The sequence below is a fragment of the Sarcophilus harrisii genome, chromosome 3 (assembly GCF_902635505.1).
Source record: "Sarcophilus harrisii chromosome 3, mSarHar1.11, whole genome shotgun sequence".
Taxonomy (NCBI): domain Eukaryota; kingdom Metazoa; phylum Chordata; class Mammalia; order Dasyuromorphia; family Dasyuridae; genus Sarcophilus; species Sarcophilus harrisii.
Window position 1 is genome coordinate 564121494 of NC_045428.1, and position 21137 is coordinate 564142630.

General features: G+C 40.7%; 1 protein-coding gene across 3 annotated transcripts in view; it reads left to right on the forward strand.

Moving 5' to 3' along the window:
* CAPZB (capping actin protein of muscle Z-line subunit beta) overlaps positions 1-21137 on the forward strand; it is a 163890-nt gene that overhangs the window by 55415 nt on the left and 87338 nt on the right. For all 3 annotated transcript variants that reach the window (XM_031962736.1, XM_031962735.1, XM_031962734.1), the window contains exon 2: positions 17988-18077. In XM_031962736.1, the coding sequence (XP_031818596.1) occupies positions 17988-18077 (90 nt within the window). The remainder of the gene's footprint in view (positions 1-17987; positions 18078-21137) is intronic.

Sequence of the window (21137 nt, forward strand, 5' to 3'; positions counted from 1 at the left end):
CTGTTTGAAAGTATATCATAGCATATAAGTGCTAAGATTGAGGATCAAATGAGTAATTAATTATTGTAGTGTGCTTAGCACAATGCCTGTCATATAGTAAGCATTATAAAATGTTACCTTTTATTTCTTAGCTTTGCTATTTTAAAGAACCAAGAAATTTAACCTGAAGAAGCTTGGGAAGGGGATCCACATGTGACAGCTGTCTTCAAATATGAAAGGTTATTACTTCCAAGAGGTATTGTCCTGCTCAGGCTCAGAAAAGTGATCTAAAAGCAGTGAGGGATTGAGAAAAGCAGATTTGGGAGACAAATAGGTTGATATCTCAGAGGGGATCTTCTGAAAAAAACCCTTTGGATCAGGGATCAGAAGCCCTTTAAAACTAGAAGATGCTGTGATTTGGGCATTTTTCTGTGCATTAGCAAAGAATAGTGGCTTCTCTCTGTTTCAGTAAAGATGGATGAAAAATCTTCCAAAGTTGTGAGTTCATCTTCTAGCATTGAACTTCTCTGATTTCAGGCTGTTTGGTCCCTAGATGTCAGGTAGCACAGGATCTCTTGCCCCAGCCTCTCCGCAGAGTGTTTCCAACCTGGAAGAGCCAAAGATTGAGGTTCTTTTGATGTTTATTTTCAAGAACCAGAATTACTTCTGTGTCATGAAGTATTAGTTGGAGGTTTTTTGTGGGGCCTCCCCCCCCAGTTGTTTTAGCTTCTTTGGGACTTAAAATAGACTTTTGCAGAAGAGGCAAGATGGGCTTATGATGTTAAAAAGTACTATTTAATAGTCCTTTCTTAGGACTTAGAGCTAGAAGGGACTTGAGAGTCTTCAAGTCTACCCTTCCTAGAGGTTAAATGACTTGTCCAGAGTGAGAAAGTTAGTAAGCATTGGAAGTAATGTTTGAACCTAGGACTTTACTCCAAGTCCAGCATTCCTTTCATGACACCATGCTGCCTCTCACCTTTACAGTGGGTATATTTTAATACTCTTGAGAAAGCTTAAAGCCTACTTTGACATTTCCAGAGACAAAGAAAGGATTTCAAAACAGAGGATACCTTCAGATAGCATTGGTCATCAAAGTGAGAGATGAAATGGGATAACAAATGGTACCATTCACCTGAGAGAGCCTAGCAGAAGGGTAACTGTCAAGAGCCTTCCAGGAAAGGCCAGGGCCAAAAAGGGAGCAAAATTGGGTGCTCTTTTTTCTGCTATTTTATGGTTGTATGCTGTTGACAATGAGGGCATCAAGCAAAAAAGTATCCGGTGTCCCATCCTGACCATTTGGACAATAGTTTTGCATATCATGCTGATGTTGACATCATTGTATAAGTAAAAGGTGTTAGAGTTCTTACAAGGTGCTAAGTTACTGGAATTGATAGAGACAATAATTATCTAATTTAGCATGGTACTTAACAGTTCTCTAGTTCAGAGTTCACACCTTGAAGAGAGCATATATAAGGAAGGAGCCCTTTAAAGGACAAGCCCACTAGAGACTCCAGGAGATTTACAAGTCAGAAGCACACAAGCCCACTCTCAGAAGAGGAGACAGATTAATTCCATTTTCCACCTTTGTGCTGGCTGGAGGCTGAAGCTGGAAGAGGCAAAGGACTAGCAACAGGAGCTCTTGGAACCAAGAAGAGAGCTAGGCCTCTAAGAAAGCTAACCGGGCTATTTTGTAGGGAGACAATAAAGAATCTGAACTTTTAGCTCCTGGCTGCTTTTGGGGTGATTATTACACTGAACTGAAACTAAGGCTACCTCCAGAAGCCCCCCAAGTAAACCTGCCCCCAGAAAACATTATATTTTAGAGAAGAATATTACAAAAAGATGTCATTTTTGCTTTGTGGGCTATGTGTTGTGTTGAAGAATGGAAGTGTTGCCTGAATATTTTGGGATGTGGAGATTATAGAACACTAGGTTTGGAGTCAAGGACTACTCAGGATTTCTTACATAATCCCTTCTTGCTTTCTAACTCTGTGGCCCAGTTTCTTTCTCTTTCTAGAAAACAAACACATCACATGAACCCAGTGTATCTGTGGTGGGCCAGCGACCATTTCATCTCTTGTCTCCCTCATTCATTCTGGTTTTCCATGGATTTTACTCAAGTACTCCATTTAAAAGGCTGCTTTCCACCAGCTGCTCTGTAAGAAGTGTATTCCTTGGAGTCATAGGAAGCATAACGTTGATGACAGGACTGCACATCTGCTTCCTTGCCCTTGATCCAACAACTCTCTAGTCTTCCAGGCTCTTCTTAGGCAGTGATTCCAGCTGGCAGGACAGGAACAAGGGTTTCCATAAGTGTTCCCACGCTCCTTCTGTAAGGAGCATGACCTTGCAGCTCATGTGCCTGCACCCTTTCCTGAAGTGTAAGGGACAGTGGGAGGTTAAAAACAATACTTGGATAGATGTATTTCCCGACTAGAGTAAGTTTGGAGAGCTGAGCACTCAGAAGCCATCTAAATACTATCTTTCCCCTGGGATTCAAAGGTTGCAAGGGGAAAATGAATCTATACTCACTTCTTTGTCAAAGAAAAGAATTTGACAAAACAGGTCCTTCAGTTACTTCAAACTGCTGGCCAGTTTCTGTCTCTGGTTTTATTCACTGTATTTCTACCTCTGTCACCTAGCATTGAACTAAGTATGGAGGCTAAAAAGGGGAAAAAAAATTATCTCTGCCCTCAAAAAGCATAGGAGAGACAACATACAAATAACCTTGTACAAACAAGATCTGTGCAGAATAGATGGAAGGTCATCTGAAGTAGAAAGCATTAATAACAGGGGGAACTGCGAAAGACTTCCTCCAAAATGGGGGTTTAGGCCTGAGCCTTAAAGAAAGGTAAGGGAGACCAAGAGGTAGAGATGAAGGTAGCACAAGGCACAGGGAGGAGGGAAAGCATATCATACACATTTAATAAATACTTTATTCCTTTCATTCCAGGAGACAGGTGATGGAGTATTATGTTTAAGGAACTGAAAATGTCACTGTAATTGTATCTTAAGAGTACATGGAGTTAGAGCAACTTGGTGGTACAATACAGCACTGGCCCTGCAGTCAGGAGGATCTGAGTTCAAATATGACTTCAGGCATTTGATACTTTTGAGCTTTGTGACCCTGGGCATGTCACTTAACTCTAGTTGTCTTTTTTAAAAAGTACATGGAAGGGGTATTAAAGTATAAGAAGAGTAGCAAAATAGGAAAGGGACCGTGTTAGGAAAAGTTTGAATTGAGATAAAGGAGTTTCTTCTTGATCCTATTTGAGTATTCACTCTTGTTGACCACTGGGCCATTAATAGACAAGGCCAATCCTGAAAACTGGTCCTAATATGTTGATCGGTATCGGTGGAGGGATAGTCTTAACACCATGAAAAGGGTAGGTGTTAACTAGAATGAAGATATTTTTGTTCTCCCTTGATTTCTTGAAATTCATTATTATTATTTCCCTTCTCTAGGACTTAGTCCTCCATGATTCTATGCTGAAACAATTTCTTAGAAGAGTGGACCCATTTTTAGATCCATTTGAAAGTTGTTTACTTGTATGACTTCTACTCTCTAGACTTCATGGTCTTCTAAAATAAGGAAGCTAGGCTTTATTGGTCTCTAAACTCTGTGCTAAGTCTAGGTCCTATAAATGAATTAAAAATGATTTTAAAAAAAAGTTTTTAAGTTCCATGAAAAAAATTACTTTTCATGCTTTGTGTGTATATGTGTAGGTGTGTATGTATATTTTATATAGCAACATTATAGTTATCTCTTGTCATGCCACATGTCTCTTCAGAAATAATATAATACTTTTGTTCTTCAAAACATCATATAACTTCAAAAGTGAAAATGATGCCATTCATATGCAAAAATGAAATCACTAACACACCCTGAAGTTCAAGACCTCTGAAATCCTCTTATCCAGTCATAATTTATTGAGTTTCTATCTCTCCTCCTCTCTTTACCTCCTTGTACCTACTCCTATTCTTTTTTTTAAGTAGCTTTTTATTTTCGAAATGCATGCAAAGATAATTTTAACATTTTGTGTTCCGAATTTTTCTCCCTCCCATCATCCTACCTCAGAAAAATCAGATAAAAAACAAACAACAAAAAGATGAAAATACTGTTGTGTGATCCACATTCAGTTTCCATAGTCCTCTCTTTGAATACAGATGGCTCTCTCCATCAAAAGTCTATTGGAATTGGGCTGAATCACCTCGTTGTTGAAAAGAGCCACATCTGTTGGAGTTGATTTGTTACATACTGTTGTTGTTGCTGTACATAATGTGTATACTTCTCTTGGTTCTATTCACTATACTTAGCATCAGTTCATATCAGTCTTTCCAGGCCTTTCCATAATCATCCTGCCGATCATTAATTTTCTCAAACATTCATATACCATAATTTAATTCAGCCATTCTCCAACTGATGGGCATCCACTCAGTTTCCAGTTACTTGTTACTACAAAAAAGGGTGCTACAAACATTTTTGCACATGTGGGTCCTTTTCCCTTTTTTTATGATTTCTTATGACCAGTAGAAACACTGCTGGATCAAAGGGTATGCACAATTTGATAACCCTTTGAGCAGAGTTCCAGATTGCTCTCCAGAATGGTTGGATCAATTCACAACTCCACCATGCATTTGTGTCCCAATTTTCCCAGATCTCCTCCAACATTTATCATTATCCTGTATGGACATATATACATATATTTAACTTAAACTTTAACATATTTAACATGTATTGGTCAACCTACCATTTGGGGAGGAAGTAGGGGGGGAAAGGGGAAAAATTAGAACAAAAGGTTTTGCAATTGTCAATGCTGAAAAATTACCCATGCATATACCTTGTAAATAAAAAGCTATTAAAAAAATAAGTTATCATTATCTTTTCCTGCCATCTTAGCTAAGCTGAGAGGTATGAAGTGGTTCCTCAGAGTTGTCTTAATTCACATTTCTCTGGCCAATAGTAATTTAGAACATTTTTTCATATGATTACAAGTGGTTTTAATTTCTTCATCTGAAAATTGTCTATTCATATCCTCTTATGTATCAGTTGGAGAATGGTTGGTATTATAAGTTTGAGTCACTTCTCTCTCTCTATATATATATATATATATAGATAGATATAGATATTTAGAAATGAGCCCTTATCAGAACTCTTGAATGTAAAATTTTTTTCCCAGCCAAACCCTATTCTTGTCCACATCATGACCTACAACTAAAATCCTGCTTTCTTCACACTTTCTCAGTCCTCCGTAATGCTAGTTTTCCCTTGTTGATTTATTTTCTCTATGTCCTCTTCATAGCTTCTCTGTACATATTTGTCTGTGTGTTGTCCCCTATTAGATTTTGATCTCTTGAGGGGCAGGATCTGTCTTTCTTTGTGTCCCCCAGCCCCTGCACAGTGCCTTTCACAGAGGAGGTATTTAATAAATGCTTACTGATTGGCTGTCTTTTAAAAATGAAATTTCCACCTCTGTGTGTGTACTTTGCTATTTGCTATTCAGAGTATTCTCCTGTGGTGGGTGTGTGTGTGTGTGTGTGTCTGTCTTTATTAGAATATAAGCTTCTAGGGGGAGGAGCTCTGGGAAGGCTGAGAGTCACAAGATTGGGAACTTTAATTTTGGAGAGATGGTAGAGAGAGAGCTTCAGGCAAGGTGGGACTAAGGCAAGGTGTCTTTCAGGAAGGTTTCCTGGTAAATAGCCCATTCAGGCTCTCTAGTCCATTGGAAATCAATGAGGAAGCTGCTTGTAGAGCTGTAATACCAATAATACCAGTTGGCTGCATTTTTGCAAAGGGACTTATAATAACTTCTACTGCCCATTGGCTTTTGGACTCAACTGCCTTTCCATAATATTGGAGATTCCTAGCACCAGACCAGACCTTGTGGATATTATATTTAAAGTGTTGAAGTGTTAATTATTTTTTACCAGCTAATGGCAAAGCTATAGTGAGAGCTATCTTGCTTCACTACTTTCAGAACTTCCTGATTTGGACTGAAAATCCTGCATAACCTCCATGAGTTTGCACATTTTTTTTTTAATTGTTGAGGTGGGAACAAGAATTTATTTATTAAATACTCTGTGCCAGGCATTGTATTCACTGCTTCATAAATATGATTTTCATTTGATATTCACAATAATCCTGGGAAGTAGGTACTATTATGGACTCACTTTACTGAGGAAACTGAGGCAAAAAAGAAAAGAAAAGAAAAGACTTGTCTCCTAGAATCATTTAACATGTAAAATCTGAGGTTGGACTTGAACTGAAGTCAGACTCCAGACTCACACTCTACTCAAAGCATCACCACCTCCCTTCTCTGTCCAAAGACATTCATTATACTTCTCCCCTAAAGCAGGCTAGTCTATGGTGGAGCCTACCCTAGGAGCCTTTCTAACTTGGGGAAAAGTGGTTTTCTGATAATTTTATTTTGAGAATTCATGGTCCTAGAGATTGATCTTTCTCCCCTAAAGCAGGCTAGTCTATGGTGGAGCCTACCCTAGGAGCCTTTCTAACTTGGGGAAAAGTGGTTTTCTGATAATTTTACTTTGAGAATTCATGGTCCTAGAGAGTGATCCTTGAGTGGAATTATTTTCTAGTCATGCATATTAAAACAATGGAAAGAAATGATGAGTCTTGGTTTTTTAAATGTTTTTAAGATGAAGTCTTGAACTGTGATGAGTAAATGATTATAGGTGGTACCTGCTTCTGTAGCTTCTTTATGAATTTTTGCAGAACTAACCTAAGGAAGAGAAGCAGCACTGAGAATAGGGGGGAGAAGTTGTGGAGAGGCCCATTGATCCTGCATGTGAAAAACTAATGAAAACCATCTTGGGTGACCTCTGGCAGAGCCCTGGGGATCGAGATACAGAAGTGGAGAAGGTCCTTGCTCTCCCAAGGCTAGCATTCTGATAAAGGAGACTAGACTCATCAATGGAGTTTGGTGGCTGAGGAAGGCTGTGCTGATCTGAAAAGTTAAAAAGATGATTTTAGAATTTGGTGGACAGCCTTTTTCCAGTATCAGTCACAACGTTCTGTGATTATGATCTCAGAACTAGAAAGTTAGAGGTAGGGTGGGCTCAGGTAGCCAATGAGAAACTTGGTGGGAAATGTGATGGGAATCATTACTGAAGCCAAACTCAGGGTCAAGTGTGGATAAAGTGCTGGGCCTGGAGACACTCAGATGCTAGCTGTGTAACCCAGAGCAGGTCCACTTTTGCCCTCTTTTCCCCAGTTTTCTCATCTGTCGAATGAGCTGGAGAAGGAAATGGCATACCACTCTCTTTGCCAAGAGAAACCAAGATGGGATCATGAAGAATTAGACAAGAAGGGATGGTTGATGAAGGAGATGAAGGAAATTTGGGCAACTAGGGTTCCAGGGAGGGAATTTCCCAGTTGAAAGTATTATATTCTTTAAGGCAGAAGTCTCTGATTTCTGATCTGAGGATGCTGGGCAAAGTGTGCTAGGTAAGAGAAAAGATCCCCATCATTTAAAGCTTTTCCTAAATTGGAACAGGCTATCCTGGAACAATCTGGATTGGCTTTCCTTTTACCCATGGTCTATTTAACTAAAGGTTGAGTATGTTGTGGGGAAAAGGGAGGGTACACCTTATTCAGGATGTCCCTACTCTGGGGTTCTTTAGTGTGCCCATGTTGTGATATGCTGTGTCCCAAGAGGGTAGGAGAGGTCACACAGAATAAAACGGACATAAGAGTGCTAAATGGAGGTCCTTGTATTTATCAATGCACAAACACCTAAATAGAAGCCCAAGCACCCTAGAAGAGAAATAGACTGCCTTGGCTTTTTGTATGAGCTTTTCCCCCTCAAGCTTAGACCTTTCTTTGGACTCACATCTACTACTACTTTCCATATGAAATATTTGCATTGGCAGAATCTTGATTTTATCCTAAAGCATTTAAATCTTTCTGTTCTCTTTCAGATTTATTAATTTGCACTTCCTGTAAAGCAATCTCAAAGATCTTTCCATTATAGCTCCTTTTCTCAACCCTGACACGTACACATTCTTGAAAAACCATGTCAAGAGGAGGTCAGAATCCTCTGTCCAAATGGCAGATCTTTGGTCTAATCCATCTTGTAAATCTTTTTAGGAAGAAGTTTCATTGCATTAAGCCATCTTAAATGGTTCTCTCATCCCTATCCCTATTGGCCAGGGGCCACCACCTTAATCCAAATCGGCTTTTTCCATGATTGGAAAAGAAAGTTGGTATTTTCTTGCAGAGGCACAGCCACCCATTTCCCAGTTTTTCTTGCCTGGAAAATCTTTTTTCAGGCTCCTCCTCATAGCTTGGGATGGTTGATGTTATAGAATTGGCATGCTCTGCTCATGAGTGCTTGTGTTTTTACACTCAACTGTCATTTAACCAAGTGGAGGGATTAGTCACTCAGTTCGTCAGACCAAGGAGGAAAAAGTGGTCCAGGACATCTGTGGAACATTAATGAACAGACAATGGGAAATCATATAGTTAGACTGTGCCATGGGATAGGAGTCCAGGAAACTTTCTGATCCACCAAAGAAGAATGTTGTCAAAAGGACTTCACAGCTTTTGGTTCATTCAGTAAGCATTTGTTTAGCACTTGGAATGTGTCAGATCCTGTGCTAGCCTCTGGGACCATGGTATAGTGGAGATCAATGGCTTGGTTCCATCCCATCTGTGATACTTACCTGTAAGGTCCTGGGTTAAGCACTCAGCCTCCCTGATATGATTTCTTATTCTGTAAAATGCAAGTGTTCTAATTCACAGATAGGGCTGCACCAAACATATCTATGTATCTAAATCTACATTTTCTGCAGAATGGTGGGGTTGGAACTAACAATTAGAGGGAATGAGAAAAACCTTTTGGAGAAAGTGGCATCAGAGCTCATCATGACCATCATAGTATTCATGAATATTACATGAACTGTACATGCATACACTAATTTTATCAAAAGGAGTTGTTGATGAAAGGTGACAGGATTTCTGCAGAATTTGTGGTTGGTCAGTCTGTCGCTTGCCCTGCTTTGGAAGGTTTGCTCTAGAAGATTGCTTTTTTTGAGCTTTGGTTTATACCCAAAGGCAACTCACTTCCATTTGACTTTAGTGCACCTTTCAATAGTGCTTTAAGGTAATAAGTCATGTGCTACTCTACAACAGTCTTAGAAAATTATGGTTTAAACATTGTCCCTATTTTACTGCTGAGAAGGCTGAGGCTCAATGGTAATATGATTGTTCATTCACATTCAGAACTATTTTTGTTCACATTGTCCTAATTATCCAGGAATAAAAGCTAAGCAACAATAAATACCTTGTAAATGTTCATCAAATAAGATAGTAAGGAAGTCTAACTTTTTATGTTGAACTGTAACCTAATTGCCAAAGCCCTCCATTAGCAATTAAAAGAGCCTTGTTCTTGACTCTTAAACCAGACTAGCCAGATGAACTTTGGTAATTGTTTTATATCTCTGGCTTTGGTTTTCCTGTCCATAAATGAGCAAGATGGACAAAATCACCCCCAAGATCTTCTTGAAGGTCTATTTGGTATCGTAGAATAGGGATGAATTTAGAGGCATGAAATCTTGGGTTTCAGTCCTGCCTCAGACACTTAGCTGTATGGTCCTAGATGATCTGCCCAGCTTCCCTGAGTCTTTGTGGTACTGTACTGTAAGTGAGAGAATCTTGTAAAGAGTTATGTAAATGAGAACTTTTGTTACTGTTTCTATTATGTTTGAAAATCTGAAAGGTAGGCAAAGGAAGAAGATAACAGCCTAAAAATCCTTATGTAGGCTAGCAGCTAGAAATAGATTAGGGTTTTTGGAATCCTAAAAGAGCAGGAATTCAAAAGCTATGAATTTATCAACTGTTGTGGAAAGACCCTAAGGATTTCCAATTGTCCCTTAGAGGTAGATGCCACTTTGTAGGTGGACAAGTCATGGAGACAGGGGATCTGTTGGCTTTATTTGGGAATGACCACCTAGTGAGACTATGCTGAGTCCATTGAATCTTGTTTGTGAAGAAATTCCTCCTCTACCAAAGTTTTAAGTTTCTCCAGATTGTTCAAGGGATCCTTAACCCAGCCTCTCCTTTCTTTTTGTTCACTTTTGATGCACTCTAGCCTTCTGATGTACACATGATATTCCACTATGGTCTTACAACAGAGAACCAGAGAACAACAGGGCTCTCAGTGCCATATTTCTGTATAGGAGATGTCTGTTAATGCAGATTTCAGACCATTGATGAATGGAGTTTGCTGTTCACTAACATCTTCAGGACTTTTTTCTGTGAAGTATCACTGGCAATGATTCTTCTTCCTTCTTTTTTCTTTCTTCTTCTTCTTCCTCTTCTTCCTTCATCTTTTTTTTTTCCTGAGTCAATTAGGGTAAAGTGACTTTTCCAGAGTCACACAGTTAGGAAGTGTTAAGTGTCTGAGATCTGATTTGAACTCAAGTCCTCCTGACTTCAGAGCTGATGCTCTATCCACTGTGCCACCTAGCTGCCCTCAGTTTAATTTCTTCTTATCAGATTCTCTTGTTCTGCTTTTGTCAGACTTTTTTGAGATACCATGTCTTTTATTCCGTATCTTAGCTATTCTTCTATCATTGGATCACCCAAAATTTTGTTCCATGTCTCATTTGTAGTGTTAACTTGTCTCCTCTCCCCTTGTGTGTGAAAACATTTCATCAAGACATATGGATCTTTCTGTGAAGTTCTATAGCCTGGAACAATTGGGCTTGAGTCTGCCAGATATTTGCAAAACTTCCAAATGTACTTGTGTAGTGTAGAAAGTGGGGGCATTAAGTGGCACTGACCGAATCAAGACAACCTAAGGTCAGTTCTGGCCTCAGATGTTTATTAGTTGTGTAAATCCCATTTACTGCCTCAGTTTCCTCCTCTGGAAAATGAGCTGGAGAAGAAAATGGCAAACTTCTCCAGTATCTTTGCCAAGAAAATCCCCAGTAGGGTCATGTGGAGTCGGAATGACTAAAGCTACTCATTTCATTTCTTTCACTTCCTGAAGAAAACTGGGTAAGAAGAAACAGTCTGCTGATGGTAGAAGTAGGATTTGCCATGGGGCTTGCATGTGTAGAGGTGCTAAAAAAAAAGTTTTACACTGGAATAAATACACATAGGGGAGGCATGTATGTGGAAATCCCTCCTCATGGTCAGGAAGTACATTCGACCTTTAAGGCTTTCCTGGACCTGGCTTGTAGCTTTAGGTTCTGATGCTCTGAAATGCCAGATGGAGTGGAGCCTCCTTCTTTGGGGTCAGACAATTTCTGAGCTCTGCCATATGTTAGTTTATGCCTCTTTTGGCAAATCACTAAATCTCTGTGCTTCAGTTTACTCTTCTGTAGAATCAGGAGCTTGGCCATGATCTCTTAGGTCCGTGCCCTCTCTGAATGACCTGATGATCCTGCAAGGCCCTGAGTGTGAATGGCCAGGAGTTGGTGAAGGTTAATGATTAGGCTTTCTCTGGGGTCCCAGAGCTGTTGGTGTGGGTCTGAGATGGAAGAAAGCAAGTTCTAAATAGGGAGGAGCTCCTGTGACACTTGTTCAGATTGCAGAGAAGATCCCGTTTTTTAAAAAGCCAGCAAAACAAGATCTAGGGGGGAAGTAACCACTGCTTTTGGCCTGGTTTTCAGATAACCTGGATCTCCCCAGAAGGAAAGGCATGACAGACACTGTATAGAGCAGATCCTTCGCTTCCTCCTCTCCTGGCAGGGATGACAAATTCTGCCGTAGAGAGTCCTCTGGGCAAAGGGAAACAAACATTTATCTGGCGTCTTTGTTGTGCAGGTTCTCCCCTACACCTGCTCTTAAGGTGTTATTAGTCTCATAGGAGAGAAAACACATCTAAACCCATCACTAAATGTTTCAGTCAGGTGTAAGCTTTCTGAGAGCAGCAGGGGCAATTTTCATTTTTATATCTATATCCTTAGTACCTTGTATATAGGAGATACGTATTGAATTGCATTGGACTGAACTGTGCAAAGGGGGAAGGAAACAAGCATTTATTAAATTCTTTCTATGTGGTAGGCATTGTGCTAAGAGCTTCTTTCAGATATTGCCAGTATTATTTAATTCTCACAATAACCCTGAGAACTAGGTATCCCCATTTATAGTTGAAGAAACCAACAAGTTGTGACATGCCCAAAGCCAGGAAGCTTAAGAAGTGTCTGAGGACAGAATTTGAACTCAGGTCTTCTTGACTCAGACCTGCATTCTTATAAGGTCCAAAGAGAAGTCCAGGCAAAATGCAACAAGAAGTAGAATTTGGGCAAAACTTTCTGGAGGAGATGGGTCTCAGAGGAAGAGGGGAGGAGTAGGGGATAGAGTTGGATTATATGAAAAAGAGGGGAAAAAAGAGACAGGGGCATGATGACAGCTGGGGATGAAGATGGAGAGTCTGGCCATTGCAGAGAATGAGTAGTGCGAGCCAGGGCAGAAAAGGGTAGATTGGAGCCGGGCTTTAGAGGGGACCAAGAGTTTCTGTTTTGTTGGGTTGTTAATGAGTTCTGTGGTGTATAATTTAACACCTGGAGGACAGTTTTTTTTTTTTTTTTTTTTTTTTTTTTTAATCTTTAAAGCCTCAGCACCTAGCAAATATAAGATGCTGAATACTTAGGAATTAAGTAAGGGATCTGATCAAAGTGGTCGTTGGATGGGGGGAAAAGGTAGCACCTCACTTATCTGGCTGTTACATCAGACTCAGGGGTTGTCTCGGCCCTTGAAAAAAGAAGTCCAGGAAGGAAGGAGGAACCAGATTAGATTGTAACTGGGGAAAGTTTAACAAAATAAATAAGAATGTGTAGTATGACACAGATAATGTCAATTTGAGGTTTTCTAAGTTATTATGGGCCCAGGAGTCTATTTGTATTTGATACCACTGTTGTAGAAGATAGCCATAAATCTGAAATAATCCAGAAAAGGCTTTGGAGCCCTCTGCCACCCCAAGATAGCTGCATTTTTCAACTAACAGGGTAACCAGACATTTGTCTGTTAGAAGGTGCTCCGAGAACCTTTTCCTCATTTAAAAAAACTCATTTGTTTTGAGCTAGGAGCTCCCTCTCAAAGCTGGGCTTTTGGTATGCTTGTTCGGTTACCTACTTTGAGAACACAGAACAATGATGGGGAAGCTGGTATCCTCAGTCCAAGCCAGGAGTAGGAGTGAGATAATGGGACAGCTGGGAAGAGCTGGTGCCTAACTTCTGCATCATGTGCCATACTTCCAACCTAAGCATTTATGAGATCATCAAGAAAAATGAAGATGGGGGCTCAATTTCTTCTAGTTAATGCTATATCAGTTTGCAATGCATTTCTAAACAATCCATTAAATTGAGATTTTAAGATGAACACTTTTGTTTCCAATTAAATATATTTTTGTGTCTATTGACATATGCCTGATTCCTCTGTTGTTTGAGAAGGTAAGGAAGTACAGAGAGGGTAGATAGAATACTTTCCCAAATTGCTGAAGATAATTACTAATTAGTCCAGAGATGCCAGGAAGTATGTATACCCCTTTCTCTTCTTACTTTGCCTCTTAATTAACTTGATTATCACCTAGGGTGTGGAGGAAGGTCCTTTGTTCACCCTTGTTTCTTAGCTCTAGCAGTATCTTGCTCTTGCCAACCTCGCTTGAGATTCTTGGGAGTGACCTGTGATGCGCTGTGCCTTTAATCATGATAAAAGTTCTTTTTGTCTTTCTTCCTACAAAATCACCCTGCCCTAGATAGTGCTAGTGAGCCAGGATGAGTTGTAACAGAGGGGGGTCCCCAAAGGTTAAAGGAATCGGGCCTTTGCCACCATCTCTTAGGCCACTTAATAGGGTTTTGAGTCATCCAAAGGGAATGTCTGTTTGGACTTGCTGAGACATCTTTCTCCATGCATGGTTATAATCATGGTTGCTCTCTCCAGGGATAGAGCTGGAGCACAATCAGTCAGTGGGAGAAACACTTAAAACAATGATTATTAATCCAGAATGTGCAGTTTTCCCCATACGACCTCTAGACGAGCAGCGTGGGTTGGTTTGGGGTTTGCCTGAGAGTTCTTCAGCACAGCCCTGGAGCACAGTTTGTTCCTGAACACGTGGCAGAAAACAGATTGAACTTTTTTTTTTTTTTAATTTAATAGCTTTTTATTTACAGGTTATATGTATGGGTAACTTTACAGCATTAACAATTGCCAGACCTCTTGTTCCAATTTTTCACCTCTTAGCCCCCACTCCCTCCCCCAGATGGCAGGATGACCAGTAGATGTTAAATATATTAATATATAAATTAGATACACAATAAGTATACGTGACCAAACCGTTATTTTGCTGTACAAAAAGAATCGGACTCTGAAATATTATACAATTAGCTTGTGAAGGAAATCAAAAATGCAGGTGGGCATGAATATAGGGATTGGGAATTCAATGTAATGGTTTTTAGTCCTCTCCCAGAGTTCTTTCTCTGGGTGTAGCTGGTGCAGTTCATTACTGCTCCATTGGAAATGATTTGGTTGATCTCGTTGCTGAGGATGGCCAGGTCCATCAGAACTGGTCATCATATAGTATTGTTGTTGAAGCATATAATGATCTCCTGGTCCTGCTCATTTCACTCAGCATCAGTTCGTGCAAGTCTCTCCAGGCCTTTCTGAAATCATCCAGTTGGTCATTTCTTACAGAACAATAATATTCCATAATATTCATATACCACAATTTATTCAGCCATTCTCCAACTGATGGGCATCCACTCAGTTTCCAGTTTCTAGCCACTACAAAAAGGGCTGCCACAAACATTCGTGCACATACAGGTCCCTTTCCCTTCTTTATGATCTCTTTGGGATTATAAGCCCAGTAGTAACACTGCTGGATCAAAGGGTATGCACAGTTTGATAACTTTTTGAGCATAGTTCCAAACTACTCTCCAGAATGGTTGGATTCGTTCACAACTCCACCAACAATGCCAGATTGAACTTTTTAAAGGGTGATGGTGGCTGGTCTGCAAATGGAAGTCTATAATAGTAAGATTTCATGAATTCATTGGGATGTAGTTTACTTGACAAAAAAAAAAAAGGTTGCCTTTTCTTATCTATGAAGAAAGATAGGGTCATGTTTGACTTTGTTGGAAAGGGAACAAGCTTTTTAATCCCTTGAAAACACTAATTGTATGTAGAAATATGGCAGATTAGTTCTCTCTCTCTTAATATAGGCCAGTCTGGACTCCTTTTATGAATAATTGGAATTTTGTGAAAATCTCACCCTTGCCTCTTCTGAACTAAGCAGAGAAGAAAGTCTTTGCCGTTGCTAGGTCAGGAAGGCTTGGGAGCATGTTCTAATGTCCCCATATGCCTATGGATCTATGAACTCATCCAGGAGCTTATCCATCTACCCTTCCCTCCAGCCCAGCCTTGCACCTCTTGTCCCATATCCCTTGTAGTCCCTGCCTCCCCCCTTGGAGGGGCTTTCCTTGTGCTCTCTTCACATTGTTCTTTTTGTCACCAGCCCATTGTTTGTGGTCTGTGTCTTGAATTGACCTAGTTATTTACATGTTGTCTCTTCCATTACTATGGGAGCCCTTTGACTGCAGGGATTGTTTCTGCTTTTTCTTGTATCTCCAGTACTTTGCACTATGCCTGGCCCCTCATAAGTGCTTAATAAATGCTTGTTAACTTGGCTTGATAAATTTGCACAGCGTGAACCTCAGAGGAGATGACAGCAGAGGGAGGATCAGAAAGGGACTATAAGGGAGCAAGGAGAATTCTGGCTCGAAAACCACTGAATCAGGGGATGTATTAGAATGAAGCCAGCCCTGGAAAGTATAGGAGATAGAGAGGGATCTAAAAGGAAAGCAAGTAAATTATAGAGCAAGCTTTTGTAGCATAGAACTACAAGTATCGTGACGTTTCCCAAATCCAGCCTATTATCCAACTCTTAAACTGTAGGTTCTACTTGTCCTATACTGCCCATTTAGGGTATCTGTATTGGAGAAGCAGGGTGAATGGAAGCTCAGGAGGATTTGCATCTCTGGGTGAGGGCTTGGTGCGAGCCCTTTTCAGGGCTCCCTTTGGTGATTACGTGGCATTCAGCTCTCACCTGTGACTCCAAGGAGCTCCTGTGGCTGCCACAGCCACACCTGAGTAAACTGTCTTAGCAGGTGGGCTAAATCAGGTTGGGAATAATCTGCAGGGTTTATATTGCAAGATTTTTTTTTTTTTTTTTTATTTAATAGCCTTTTATTTACAGGATTTATACATGGGTAATATTGCAAGATTTTCAGAACACATTCTTAGTCAGGCTGCTTTCACTCAATCTAGAGGGAAAATTTTTTGTGACCATAGCTTAAAGACTTTGAATCAATTTGGTTTGAAGTGTTTAGACTAACTTTACTATTATGTAGACAAGGCTGGCCTAGCTTGGTTGGGAATTCTCATGATATGAAAAGGACTTCACAGGGCACACAGATCCTGGCAGAGGCTGAGAGCTATGGTGCAGACCCTCTCAATATCAGGAGGCATTAATCCATCCACTTGACTAATCCATGTTCCTGATTACTGGAATTTAACATGCTGGCTCTAGGTTATCTGGGGTGTTAGTATGAGCTGCTTCTGGGGTAAAATACCGTCTTGGGCACAAGACTGCTTTGGAAAGGTTTTTTTTTGTGGCGTAGTGTACAATGTTGCACCAGATTCTGCAAATGAATGGCCAGTGACGATGGGGAGAAGGAGGTACTTTCACAGTCAAGAATAATAAGCTGGACTTAGGGAAACTTACTAGATTGTAAGCAGAGGGGAAGGCCTGCTTTATCTCTCTTCACTTCTTGAATATATTTCTACACTTGCTTGTAATGGGTGTTTAATTCGTAATTTATTTGAATATATTGCATTCAAATAGTTGTTTATGAAGTATTTTCACAGAGTTTATCTGATTTGAGTTTCCTCATAGTTAAGGTAGACCTAGAAGGTAGACAGGATATCTTTCTGTATTAGAAAATGACCTTGGAATAGTCACATGATGTGCCTAAGGTTATATAACTAGTATCTGATGGCATCGGGATAACAGTGCTCTGGAGATGGTGACAGTCAGCTCATATAATGTCACTTATATGACACTGACTTCCGTCAGGTTCAGCTTCTTCATCTATAACATGGGGCAATGGAAGATGGTATAGTAGATGTTTCCCTAGAGCTCCTTTAGCTAAGCCATGGTCTGTAATCTCATGAAATCCTGACTGTTCAAACCAACTTGGGCTCTACCTGTGAAGGTTTTCACAAAATGGGGAATTTAGTTTGTGAGTGTCATATTCAGTTCACAAGGTTAGGAATGAATACGTAGTGTAATCAAAATAATTTTAGATTTAGTGTCACCCAGATTTGAATGTAGCTTTGCCTCTTATGCCTTGTATATGCAAGCTTACCTTGGTATTATGTTGATTCCTTTGCTCACCATGTGTCTTGTCTGTGAACTACCTGTAATTGGATCTTTTTTCGTTATCCCCTCTTGTGAGGACAGAAGTGCTAAATAGATGGGCTTTTATAACATCTCGGGGGGCATCAAAAGAACTGTGTGGTTTGTCAGATGTAATTCTGTTTGGGCTTGCCAGCTTATCTATTTGCAATACCATTCTAGGCTTTTGTATTAACTCAATGAATTACCTGTCCAAGTGCATATCTCCATTCTTTATTGACTTTCTTTTCCATACTAGAAAAACATGGCTATACAGTTGAGTAAAAAAATCAACATCTTGACCATGTCAGAAAAGGAGGTCTCAAACTTGTAAATACTATCATCTTGAGCTTAATATTCACTTTAAAAAACGATATAACCGAAGCTTAGACTTTTGTAGACAATCTTTTTTATATATTCAGATGTTTGTTGGTGATTGTTAAATTCATAATAGAGAAAAACCCAAGGCTCATCCTTTGAGTATATTGTATTGCTGAGGTTCTGGGGTATTTGGGGGTCAGCTGTTATTTTTACCATCTTAACTAATATTATTTTCCTACTGATTTGTTTCTGTCTTTCCCTTCTCAGAGTGACCAGCAGTTGGATTGTGCCTTGGACTTGATGAGGCGCCTGCCTCCTCAGCAAATCGAGAAGAACCTCAGTGACTTGATTGATTTGGTAAGTGCCTGGCTTTGGAGATTTGGAGCTAGCAGACTGGAGTGTGCCTTTTACTCTAGGAGCCGACCTGCTGTTGGCAAGGTTGCCATCCCTCCAGTCTGGGAGAGCATTTGCAGCTGGGCAAGGGGAGCTTGGTAAAGGGAAAGGTGGCTGAGGAGGTGAGCAGGCTCAGCGGAGGTCGGAGGGAGTGTGACACAAGAGGCAGCTTCTGCTCATACGCAGCCTAGCTTAGCTATGTGCCAGGCCCTGTGCTAAGGGTGGGGATACCAAGAGAGGCACAAGCTAGTCCTGCCCTCAAGGAACTCCCAGTCTAATGGAGTGACAGCCTGCAGACACTATGCAGGCAAGGTGTGCGCAGGATAACTTGAAGATAATCAGCAGGGTGAAGGCACTGGCAGGGAGGGAGACTGAGGAGGCTTCTTGTGGAAGGTGAGGTTTTCTGGGGCTTTAACGGAGGCCAGAGAATCCAGGAGGGAGAGCATTCCAGGCATGGGGAATAGCCAGAGAGAACGTCTGCATCTGGAGCCATAGAAAGGAGATCAGGGACATTGTATTTCCATGCGTGTGCAGGGCGTAGAAGGTGACCAGAAAGATTGGGGGGAGAGCAAGCTTAGGGAGGACTTTGAAGACTAAGCAGAGGAGTCTTTCATCCTGGAGATGACAGGAAGACACCGGAGGTTAGCAGGGGCTGGCAAAGTCACCCCTGCTCTTTATCCCTCGTGGCCGATCAGAACAGGGGGAGACTTTGAGACAGGCAGGGCCCTCTCCCCCACAGCAACTGTTGTATTAGCTTGGGTGATGGGGGTCTGTGCCAGAGGAGAGAGGGGCGTATTTGGGAGAGGTTTATGGGTACAGGACTGTCTGGCCCTGCTAACTGGAGCAGGACAGTATGGTGGGATGGGGCATTCCACGGTGCAAATCGCAAAGGTATTGTCCCTATTGTTATAAATCAGAAAAGTTGGGATCTGGGTTGGCGTTCTAGGATACTCATATCCTTTCCTCATATGAGTAAGCCGTTTTTTATTTAAGTAATGTGTATTAATTTTTTAAATTAAGGAAGTGCCTACTGTGTGCTGGGCACTTTGCTAAGCAGGATTTACAGAGAGAGGCCTGAGGAGCTCCCAGTCTAACGGAGCAGACAGTGCACAAACAAGTATGCACAAGTAAGCTCTGGACGGGTTCAGTTGGAGGGAAAGCTCTAGCAAAGAGGGGGGTGGGGAAGGCTTCCTGTACATGGTTGTAGCTGGAAGATGAGAGAGAGCAGTCCAGACATGAGGGACGGCCAGAGAAATGCCCGGCACCAGCAGAGGAACAGCACAACGCTGTGAACTAAGGCCAGCAGGCTTAATGACTCCCTGTGCCGTAGGCAGGCTGGAAAGGTGAGGAAAGCATGATCAGGACCCTCTTTGTCCAGAAGGCCTGCAGAACAGGCCACCCTTTTCCATCAAATACTCTTGTTAACCGAATGTCCCCACAGACCTTGAATCTGGGCCGGAAATTCCTGCAGAATGTGAAATGTCTTGGACTGTGCTGGGCACATTTTTAACCTCAACTTAGAAGGAATTATTCTAAGATCTTGTCAATTAAATACTGTATAAGACGGAGGAAGGAACATGGAAAGAATGGAGAAACCGCTGGCCAAGACACAGTGGGGACAAACTTGAGTTCCAGCTCTGTCCTGGGCTCTCTTGGTGTGATCCTGGAAGAGCCTCTCCCCCTCTGAACCTTTTCTCTCTTTACAAAATGAGGAGGTTAAACTAACTTTTTTTCCTTTCCTCTCAGTCTGTTCTAAGATTCCTTCCAGTCCTACTCTTTTTTCTAAGGTTTCCCTCCCAGCTCTGACATAGCCTATGTTCTCAGGCCTCTCTCATGTCTCTTTTGCAGTAGACCTGTGATTCTAAACAAATTATGCTCAACCTCTATTGACAGATACTATGCCTGGTATAAAAAACAATCTTTTTCTTTTAGTTTTTGTCATCAATGTCATTATAGTTAAACTGGTGATTTTTGAGCTCACTATTTTATGTTGGAATTAAAATATTTGTTAAAGCAAGATTATTACAGTCATATCCACCTGTAGTTTTTTCCTTTGCAATGTTTCCTAGTTTAGAAAGTTCATGCTTTTCTCCTGAATCCTAAAAGTTGGTTGGAAACTCAGAATAGTTGCCTTTGTTTCACATACCCAATGATTAATCAGATGTTGTGGAAATTAGGTAAACTATTTTGTGCAAATTGTAAGCATTCCTCTCATGCACACCTGCCCCAAATAATGAAGAGGATATTGTTTTTACAACAACAACAACAAAGGCTAGAGATTTTAGACTGACAGGAATTTTAAAGACTTGCCAACATTCTCCAGAAAGGAAATGTCATTCCTTAGATCTTTTTGCCAGGGAACTCTAGGGGAATTTATTTGGCCCCACTGCAGATGAGTATTAAAGAGAAGCACTTAGCCAGGCTGGGACAGTCTACTTTCCCTAACTATACCTTTCTTTGCTTGATCTGGCTTTGGTCTTTTGTAAAATCTTAGATCCTTGGGAAGCTTTAAGGTTTACAGAATTTTTATTTTTTATTTATTTTTTTTTTTAACATATATTGCCCTATGAAATGGATCCTACTGGCATTATTGTCCCCATTTTATAGTGGAAGAAACTAAGACTTTCAGAGAAAGTGACTTGGGCACCTTGGAAATCCAGCGGGAGGCCAGATTAAGAGATCCTACCTGTTCCAACCTGCTTGGGCAGCATGTTTGGATCTAGATGTCTTTGAGCAAGTCAATTCCCCTCTGTGCCTTAGTTTCCTTGGTTGTCAGATGGGGCTAGTAAGATTTTTTTTTTTAAGCTTTTTATTTACAAAACATATGCATGGGTAAATTTTCAGCATTGACCCTTACAAAACCTTCTGTTCCAAATTTTCCCCACTTCCCCTCCCCCCATCCCCTAGATGGCAGGTAGTCCAATATATCTTAAATATGTTAAAATATATGTTAAATCCAATAAATGTATACATGTTTATACAGTTATCTTGCTGCACAAGAAAAATTGGATCAGGAAGGGGAAA